The sequence below is a fragment of the Miniopterus natalensis genome, chromosome X (assembly GCF_054644295.1).
Source record: "Miniopterus natalensis isolate mMinNat1 chromosome X, mMinNat1.hap1, whole genome shotgun sequence".
Lineage (NCBI taxonomy): Eukaryota > Metazoa > Chordata > Mammalia > Chiroptera > Miniopteridae > Miniopterus > Miniopterus natalensis.
Window position 1 is genome coordinate 89209491 of NC_142103.1, and position 10699 is coordinate 89220189.

At 45.6% G+C, this 10699-nt stretch overlaps 1 protein-coding gene across 1 annotated transcript; it reads right to left on the reverse strand.

Annotated features, from left to right (window-relative positions):
- Positions 1-5634: 5634 nt before the first annotated feature.
- LOC107533004 (melanoma-associated antigen B4-like) lies at positions 5635-6678 on the reverse strand. Its single transcript, XM_016207559.2, has one exon. The coding sequence runs from the start codon at positions 6676-6678 to the stop codon at positions 5635-5637; it is 1044 nt and encodes a 347-aa protein (XP_016063045.2).
- Between the last annotated feature and the right edge of the window lie 4021 nt (positions 6679-10699).

Genomic DNA, 10699 nt, shown 5'->3' on the forward strand with positions numbered 1-10699 from the left:
ACTTCTGTTCTGATAGGTTTACTTTCTACAGGGAAGAGACTGTCCAGGATACTTTTGAGAGCCCCTGAACTACTGAGGTTATCTAACATTGCAAATGTAGATGATCATAGTGTCACAGGGCACTGTCTCTTTCATTTATTTATTTATACCTCCTAATTATAATGGTATTCTTATTGTCCTGGCTATGTTTTCCAAGCCTGTAGCTTGGGAAAGGGGCCATTCCTTTTATCACTTCAGACATATTTGGAAGTACTGAGAAGAAAATTGAAATAACAGGCACAAGGTGTGTCTCAGGGTGGGAGGAGAAGAACAGTGTGGACTTACTGTAATTTAGACCAGGAGTCTACTTCCAGCCTTGTCCTTTATGAGTCCCATGAATTTTGGCACATTACCAAGCTCAAATTCTATCAGTCTCAGGCTTTCCACTGTATAGTGTATCTGAAAAGCACTACCTTATATGATTGGTGGGATATATGTAATAAGTAGAAAGCAACTGTTACTCTCCTTGTCTTGTATTGAGATTAGGGGATGGCAGTTATTACTATGATTATCTCCGACCTCAAAAATCCAACTGGATTTTTTTTTTTTTTTTACACCTAAGAGATGTCAGAAAATATGCAGTGTTCTAGAGAAAAGAAAGCCTCCCAATGAAACAAAATTCTGCTTAGCAATGAAAACTCAGTAATATGCTAGCTTCACCCCTTTACTCTCCTTTTCATTTGTTCCTTATGATGTGGAGAGTATCGTACCCTCTTTGATTTTGATAGTTTTTCCTACCATCTATAATGGCAGGGGCAGAAGCAGGGACAGGGTTTTCTTAGCCTAAACAATCAGAGGGCAATAATAAAGACTTCCAAGCCATGAACCAAGAGGTCTGATTCACTAGGATTTATATTCTCAATCATTCTTTAAAAACATAATCAAATCCAGATACATGCTTTTAAAATTTACAAAATGAAAGACTAAATGTAGTCAGGCAAACAAGGAGTAACCAGGTTTATATACGTCTCACATCTTTATGCAGTAGTCTACAGATGGACATTGCCAGGTCTTGGCTGTAACAAATAATGCTGAGTACAGGGTGCTCAATTACACTGAACTATGTATCGTTCAGATGGGTACCAAACTTATAGGGGTAAACAGTTAAGTTATATAAATTTCTAATCACTATGTTGTAAACTTAAAACTAATGTAATATTGCTGTTAAATGTAATTGAAGAAAATTTGAAATGGAAGTGGCCAATTTATAGTTTATCTGTGTATTTATCTATTGCTCCCAGCTATTTTGCTGTACCGTTTTTTCACATCTCAAAATATATTCCTATCGTAAAGTCATGATATCCTTTTCTGGATCACAAAATATTTTGAAAGATCTCCAATTTCTATTTCAAAAACAAAACTCTTACTCCAAATCTGACAAATGGTAATAAACGTGCAATCCATATGATTCATAAACTTACATACTCATATTGGGTATATAAAAAAACATTCTGACTAACAAAAAAGCACCTGAAACTGCAAAAACTAAAAAAGCACACAAAGATAAGCCTCGTTGGCAATTCCCACTGCCTTCCCATGCAAAAGTGAAGACACCACGCCGGACATTACTCAGGGTGAGTGTAGCAGCTCGACATGGCCCTGGGGGGCCACTGGCCGTGGAAGGAGTGCCAGTCCTGATTGCAGCTTGGGCTCTGGCTTGGGGTCTGTCTTCCTCATCTTTCAGCCTTTTCCTAATGGGTGGACAAGCAGTGGGGACGGTATCCGAGAGATGGCCCCGGAAGAAGAGAGTGGAACGCATCATAGCACTATGCCTGTCTGTCATGTGTAAAAACATGGCTGGGACTTTAGGTGGCCCCCCTATCTTGTGGGAGGAGTCTCCCGTGTTCGCTCAGTGTAACAACCCAGAATCCTGTTAGAGACAGGGTCCCTCTTTCTGAATGACCTTCCTCCACTAAACCAAGGCCGTTACCTCTCTGAGACCAACACCTGAGGAAATAAGGGTCACCTCAGCCTGCCAGCTCTGCCCGGTCGCCGCCATCTTCGCTGAGTTTGGGAGCTGTCGGGGAGAGCCCGCGACTGCCTTAGTTACCTCTGTTTTTATCTGTTTCCATTGCCTGGCGCTTCCTAGAGCTGAGTGCAGGGGTTGCTGCTCTGTGTGGCCCCTTTAAATGGACAGAGGTCTGGCTTAAGCACTCAGGGCCCTCATGGTGAAGCCCGGTGGGGCCTAGGGGTCCCCCGCCCTTAAAATGGTGGCCACACCCATAGGGCAAGGCCTTCTCGGCAGCACACTGCAGGCCGGATTCAGTCTGAGGGCTCTGCTGGGGCCTCTCGGAGCCGCAGTGCAGGGGAGGGGTTGGGGGCCCACCTTCGTGATGGAGGGGTGTGGCTTCCTCAGGTCCTACTCAGGGTCCTCGCCTTGACTGGACGCCAGTCGCCACGCCCGCGAATCCGCCCTAGGCCACAAAACCGCCAAGCGCAGTGGAGCCGGAAACGGAAACGGAAACGCCCTGGGCTCCGGAGCGGAAGTCGGTTGGGTCCTTTCCTGCAGGGCTGTCCAGGGTGCCTGACGCCCTGGAGGCAGGGCGGTAAGGAGTCCGTGGGCCCTAGGTCCCCGCTCGGGGCCCCCACTTTCTTGTCCTGAGAGCCAGGACTCCTCCCTCTAGAGACCCGAGTGGGCCTGGCTGCAAACAAAGTCCTCACTCTACCGAATCCACTGGGGTAGTTAGGGCGCACTGCTTCTGCTCTAGGCCCTGAGCCTTGCAGGCCTGATGGGGGGCAGAGCTCTGTGAGCTCCGTTTGTGGGAGACACCCTCTCATTTAGCCCTGAATGTCCTCGCCTTGACTCGGTTACGGGCAAAACTCCTGCCTCTGCAGACCTGGGGTTCGATCCCTCCCTGAGACGTCACAGGTGGAATGCGTGGGCTCCTGCTATATTGGGGCTCTCAGAGCTAAGGACATTGCTGGACTCTGGGGCCCCCTCTGCTCTCTGAGGATCTCTTCATGACACTCAGGATGTCCGCATGGCTGCATTCTTTTTTGAGGCCCAGTCCCTCCCTCTGCAAAACGGATACAGCCCATGTAGAGCGAAGCTCTCAACCCATAAGACTTCCCAGCCTCAAATCAGCCTGACATCTCTGCCATGGGAGTCCCAGGGGTTCAAAATCACCATTTATTTCATTTACCATAATACCCTCCAGTTCTGCCGGTGCTGTCGGAAATGGCAGGATGTCTTTCTTTTTTATGGCTGAATGATACATCCGTGTCTCCTTGTGTGTGTGTGTTTGTTTGAGTATCCCATTTCCTTTACCCACTCATTCCTCAATGTGCACTTAGGTTGTTTCCATGTTTGGAAACTGTGAATAATGTTGCAATGAACATGGTGGTATAGTTATCCCTTCCGGTTAGTGGTTTTGTTTTCTTTAGATAATTACCCAGTAGTGGAACTGCTGGATAACATGGTTGTTTTATTTTTAAATTTTTGAGGAAAATGTATACTGTCTTCCATAGTGTCTTCAGTAATTTATATTCCCTTAAACTCACCCATTGTTGAATAATCTAAGGACTACCAGGTACACAGCTTTTAAACATAGGAAAAGAAAGAGTGAATGGAATAAGGTAAACCCATAACTGAACAATTTTAACTTTTTTCTTACTCTATATTCTGATGCCACCTATCTTTGTATGGGTTTTCTTTTCCCATTACCAAAGATATCACCATTCTAATGCCACGCGGTGGTGTTCAGGATCACAAAAGTGATTTAAGGACTTTCAATGTGTTTCTCAAGAAACAAAATGCTTACTTCTAAACCTGATAAACAACAATGAGTGTGTGATTCAAGTCATCCATACATTTATATTCTGAATCTAAATAAACTTTGGGTTGAAACACCACCACTTGAAAATGAACCCCCAAATAGGTCAACAAGGTATTTGTGTACATCAGGAATCCTGGTCCACAGGCATTTCCAACCACAATGTGATGAATTCACCTCAGACCTCACTCAGGATGAGAGAAGCACCTGGATGTGGCCCTGGATTGCCCACTGACCTCCCAACAGGACTAAATTCTGCTTAGGAATGAAAACTAAGTAATATGCTATCTCCATCCTCTCTTTACACTCCTATTAAGCTGTTCCTTATGAAGTGGAGCGCATCTCACCTCCTTATATTGATAGCTTCTCCTACAATCTCTAATTGCATGGCAGGGGCAGGGGATTCATTGCTAAACATTCTCCATGCAAGCATAGTCTTTCTAAGAGCTGATGCTCAATTGATTATAGTGCAAAATAAAAGCCATGAGACAAAGAGGTCTGATGCACTAGGATTTATATTTTCAAACATTCTTGAAAAACCAGCAAATCCAGATATATTTCTTTAATATTTACCAAAACGAAAGACTAAATGTAGTAAGACAAACAAGTGACCCGTTTTATATATATATCCCAATCTTCTTTATCCATTCGTCTACACAAGAACACTTCCATGACTTGGCTGTAACAGGTAATGCTAGGTACAGGATAGGGAATATAATCAATAACATTGTAATACCTAAGCACTGTTCAGATGGCTCCTAGACTTAAGGGGGTGAACACTTTTAGGTAATATACAAGTCTAATAGATATACTGGAAACCTGAGACTAATAATGTTGTGAACTGAAATTGGAAAATAGTTTTAAAACAGAAGTGGCCATTTTTTACTTTATCTATCTATCTATCTATCTATCTATCTATCTATCTATCTATCTATCATCTATCTATCTATCTATCATCTAATCTATTATCTATATCTATAATCTATCTAATCTATTATCTATATCTGTCTATCATCTATCTATCTATCATCTATATCTATCATCTATCTAATCTGTTATCTATATCATCTATCTATCTATCATCTATCCATCCATCTATCATCTATCTATCTATCTATCTATCTATCTATCTATCTATCTATCTATCATCTATCTATCTATCTATCTATCATCTATCTATCTATCTATCATCTATCTATCATCTATCTAATCTATTATCTATATCTATAATCTATCTAATCTATTATCTATATCTGTCTATCATCTATCTATCTATCATCTATCTAATCTGTTATCTATATCATCTATCTATCTATCATCTATCCATCCATCTATCACCTATCTATCTATCTATCATCTATCTATCTATCTATCTATCTATCTATCTATCTATCTATCTATCTATCATCTATCTATCTATCTATCATCTATCTATCTATCATCTATCATCATCTATTATCTATCATCTATGTACTGCTGCCAACTATTTTAATGTAAAGTTCTTCCACATCTCAAAAGATACTATCCTAAAGCCATGTTATGCTGTTTTCGATGACAAAAGGGACTGAAAGACTTCCAATTTCTATTTAAAACACCAAACTCTTACTCCTAATCTGATAAATGGCCATAAATGTGTCACGCATGTCCTTCATAAACATATGAACTTATATTCTGGATGTAAACTAACATTATATCTAAAAGAACACCACTTGAAAATACAAATTTTGAAAACCCACACAAAGATAAGCAAACAAGATATTTTGCATATAACAATACTGCTTAACAGACCTTTCCAACTAAAAGTGAAGACTCCACCTTGACATCACTCAGGGTGAGGGCAGCTGCTGGATGTGACCTTGGAGCGCCCCTTGGCCTTGGAAGGAATGCCAGGCCTGGCTGCAGCCTGGGCTCTGGCTTGGGCTCTCTCTTCCTCATCTTTCAAAGCTTCTTCATAATAGGGGGTGAAGGCACTGGGGACGGAATCACTGAGCTTGGAGAAAAACTCCAGGACTTTCATCTTGCTGGTCTCAGCTTGGGCTCTTGGACCCCACAGGAACTCATAGCGTGGAGGATCACTGCTGGCCACCTGCCGGTACACCAGGTATTTCTCCTGCACCAAATCTTGAGTGATAAGCTTTCTGGGCTCCCCAAAAATGAAGTGAGTCTTCCCATCGTAGACATTCATCATATTCAGGAATTCCCAGATCTCCTCCTCAGAGGCACAGTTGCCATTCAAAAAGATCACACCCAGGAGAGGCATCAAAATCCCTTTGTTAGGAAACCTAAAGCCGCTGCTCAGACTCCCATCACTGCTGTCATCTTGATTGTCCATAAGGGTGTAGGAGTTACCATTGGGCTCGACTTCTTTCAATTCTAGGCCATAGACTAGATCCATGTGCTCAGAGACTCTCCTGAGGATCTCAGGGAAGTCCTTCCTGAACCATTTGTGGACTATCTTCAGCATGTCTCTCTTTCTAATGGGCTCCTTCCTTTTATACTGACACAGCAGGTACTCTACCAACATAATCGCCTTCTGAGTTAGAAGATCTAGGCCAGAGCTCTCAGTGGAAGTTGAGGCCCGGGAGGAAGTTTTACTCTTCCTACCATGGCCTTTGGCTTTTACAGCAGGTCTCTCAGATGAAGCACCTGCAGCGGCACCGGTGGTTGCTGGGGCACTTGGCCGTGCCTGGAGAGTGCCAGCAGCAGTGAAGCTTGAGGGAGGCTCCCCCAAAAGAGAAGAGGAGCAGCAAGCAGCCTCTCCTTCCTCTCCTCTAGGGGCCTGAGCACTCTCATCACCTTGGTTCTCAGCTTTATTTTGGCGGCGTTTCTCACGAGCACGGAGCTTACTCTTCTGACCACGAGGCATGATGGCTGTTGTTCGGGACAGCAGACAGGAATGTGGGCCAATGGACAGCTGGTTTGGGCACCTGGTGGATGGAAAGCAAGATGATGTGATCACCTTTAACAGTTGGATTCCACCTTGCCTTTACTGAAGGCTGCCTCTGCAGGCATCCTTGACGGCACTACTCTAGGCTCCCACAAGGCTCCTGTTCTCCTAGTCAGTCTGTCCTCTTAAGAATCCTGCAGAGGACCCAGGGAAACTTTAGAGTGAGTCACATGCTGCATCCTACCAGCCCTGCCTTGAGATTACTCAGGGGTCAGTAGGCGATGTCACTATGGCCCCTTTGGTTCTGGCACGTGGGGTCCTCTCTGTTCAATTTCAGTATTATGGTGTGTACTCCACACAGAGCCTGAGGACCCTCCCCACAGCTACTCTGAGGTGGACACCTCAACGCTAGCTGGGACCCAGGAGAAGGAACCGGAGAGGAGCCTCAGTCCACCTCCAAATCATTGGACACCCAGTGCTGAGAGCTTAGTGGGGTCCTTTGTGTCCTGAGTTCATTTGGAATCCCAGTTGTCAGTCAAGCCTCTCACCTTGGCTCCTTGTAAGGCTTGACACCACTCCTCTTTGGCTGACTGGTGGCTGGACCTTCAGACTAAGGATCTCAACTCCTTTAGACTGGTATAAAGAAGTAAGGGGTGACGCCCAACCTGACAGCCCTTCCCTGAGAGGTTGACAGCAAAGGGTTCGAATGAATGCTTTGATATCCCCTTTATTTAGGTTTGGTTCGTTCCTCCATTGGGCTTCTGGTAGAGAACTCCTCACAGTAAGAGCCAACCCACCTGAGCTCCAGTAAGAGGAAATGAAGTTGACCTTATGTGACTGACCACAGTCTCCCAAGTATGGGGACTGTTGCAAGCATTTTGAAGTGCTATGGTAGGTGGTTCCACACAGGATCCAATTCTGAGGGGTCAATTTGACTCATGCTGAGGTCAGGATTTCTCCCTGTGATGGCCTGGGACCACTCCCCTCAGACCCAATCCCCTGCTTCCCTGTTACCCCTGAGTGAGTACTGATAGGCACTCCTGCCTGACATCTATCCTTGAGGTCTAACAGTGCTGATATTAGGGAGGATTCTTTTTTGTTTGTTTGTTTTGTTAGTCCTCAGTGAAAATATATTTTTCCCATTGATTTTTTAAGAGACAATAGAAGGGGGAGAAGACAGAGAGAAAAACAAGGATGTGAAAGAGACACATTGACTGGTGGCCTCCCCCACAGCCCCGACTGACCAGGGATGCAACCTTCAACCCAGGAATGTGCCCAGGTGGATGCTCTAACCACTAAGCCACACAGGCTAAGGCAAGGAGCTTTTTTGTGGCCCTACTGGTATAGTGGGCACATTCCTACTGTCCTCAATGGTTTGTCCCTGACACCTGCCACAACAGGAAATCCTCCCTCTGCTGACCTGTGTCTGCCCTCTTTGACCTGATCTGTCGCCTCCCTGAGATGGCCCCGGAAGAAGTGAGTGGAACTCATCATGGCGATATTCCGCAGTCTCTCATGTGTAAAAACATGGTTGGGACTTTAGGTGCCCCCCCTACCTTGTGGGAAGAGTCCCCCATTGTTGCTCTGTGTAACAACCCGGAATCCTGTTAGAGATGGGTCCCTCTTTCTGAATGACCTTCCTCCACTAAACCAAGGCCCTTACATCTCTGAGACCACCACCTGAGGAAATAAGGGTCACCTCCGCCTGCCAGCTCTGCCCCGGGTCGCCGCCACCTTTGCTGAGTTTGGGAGTTGCCAGGGAGAGCCCGTGACTGCCTTAGTTACCTCTGGAGAGGTGGGTGGTTCGCTTTTTATCTGTTTCCTTTGCCTGGCGCTTCCTAGAGCTGAGTGCAGGGGTTGCTGCTCTGTGTGGCCCCTTTAAATGGACAGAGGTCTGGCGTAAGCGCTCAGGGCCCTCACTGTAATGCCCGTTGGGGCCTATGGGTCCCCGCCTGTAGAATGGGGGCCACACCCATAGGGCAAGGCCTTCTCGGTTAAGATTTGAATAGCTAGGCATACTGCAGGCCGGATTCAGTCTGAGGGCTCTGCTGGGGCCTCTCGGTGCCTGAGTGCAGGGGAGGGGTTGGGGGGCCCACCTTCGTGATGGAGGAGTGTGGTTTCCTCAGGTCCCACTCAGGGTCCTCACCTTGACTCGATGACAGTCGCCAGGCCCTCGAATCTGCCCTAGGCCACAAAACCGTCAAGCACCCGGAAGCCGGAAACGGAAATGCCCTGGGCTCCCGAGCGGAAGTCGGGTGGGTCCTTTCCTGCAGGGCTGTCCAGGGTGCCTGAATGCCCGGAGGCGGGGCGGTTAGGAGTCCGTGGGCCCTAGGTCCCCACTCAGGGCCCGCACTTGCTTGTGTTCACAGCCAGGACTCCTCCCTCTAGAGACCCGAGTGGGCCCGGCTGGAAACAAAGTCCTCACTCTCCCAAGTCCACTGGGGTAAAAAACTCTTAAGTAAATTTCCCCACATCAAAACATAGTTTGTCTCGTTTTCCAGCTGAATGCAGCTCAAATCTTCTAGAATTTGGTTCAACAGTAACTCTTCCAAGGTAGATGCTCTTTTTGCAAACCTCGCATATCTTCAGACATTGCACCATCTCCTAAAATCTACACCTCTCTTAGTGTTTGCCAAATTACAACAACAGCAACAAAGCGATTTTGAATGCCACTTTAATGGACTGGGCTCTGACCCCTTAACCCTCAGCAAAGAGGGCCAGCCCAGTGGGGCTGAGATTCAAATCACAGATTGTCACGCTTTTTTCTCAGAAGTGCCCTGAAGATGACGTGCATAAAACACCTAGTCTGTGCACTCTGCTCACCTGCACTGGGACAGGTGCACAGGATGCCATCGCTGTCTCAGGTGGACATTCTGTCTGGTTTATTCATAATTACAAAGTAACTGGTAACGGTAGTTTTCCTTTCCTGGCATTAAGTGTCTCACCTCTGAGACCCACTATCTGAGGGTGTGACCCCTGCCCACCATTATCACAGCCTCATGGTGTCCACCAGGCTGTGAAGGTACAATTACCCCCCCCCCCCCCCCCCCCCGCACAGCTTTCACTTTCCAGGAGGCTCTAACGGCCTTGCTTGAAGGAATCTACAGTAGACTCTTCATCTGGTACCTCCAGCCTGGCTTCTGACCCTTAATTTTACTGGTCCTTTCGATCTTAGGAGTAGCTCACCACCTACTTTATAAGAAAGCTGCTCTTAGACTCAAAAATTCTATGGGCAGCACAGGTCAGGCCTAGTTTTCTTAGCATCCCCAGTACTAGTCAAGAGCCTTCCAAAAAGCAGATGCTAAATCAATATTTGGACAAGTAAAGAGCCAGTGTACAAGAAGTCAAACTTACTAGGATCTCATTTCTCTTACTTCTTGAACAAGCCAAGCCAAACCAGGTACGTTTACTGCAATTTTACCAAGAAACTGAAAGGAATAAACAACTGTTGACTACATTTTACTCTTTTTTCACATCTCATGATTGCACAGACTTTACTGTGTGGTAATTTCCTTTTTCACAAAGATTCTTATTCCAACCTTATGCTTCCTTGTTCTGGATAACAAGAAGTGTTCCAAAGCTTTTCACTTTGTTAGGTAATACCAAAGTTCCTAGTTTTCAACCTGATAAAGTGCAATAAATATGTCATCCTTGTCACTCATAAACTTGGGTTCTGGAGCTAAATAAAACCCTAAGTGAAAGGAACAATCTTTAAACTAGAATAATTAAAAAGCTAAATCTCCAATTTTCAGATGTTGTCCAGGAACACAAACATGTTATGCACTGTGTTCTCAGGAGCCCCTCCTTGGCTTCTCACTAGTTACAAGATTGCTGTCTTTCTTTAACCAGAAGGTAAAGCCTCCGCCTCAGACCTCACTAGGGATAGGAGGAGTTTCAGGACATGCCCTGGACTGGAAATTGGCCATGGCAACAATAGAGGAGCCCTGCTGCAGCTCTAACTGAGCTGTTTCTTATCTCTCAAAGCCTCTTCATAAGGAAA

Coding starts and splice junctions, on each gene's coding strand:
- LOC107533004 (XM_016207559.2), bottom strand. CDS start 6,678: ATGCCTCGTGGTCAGAAGAGTAAGCTCCGTGCTCGTGAGAAACGCCGC.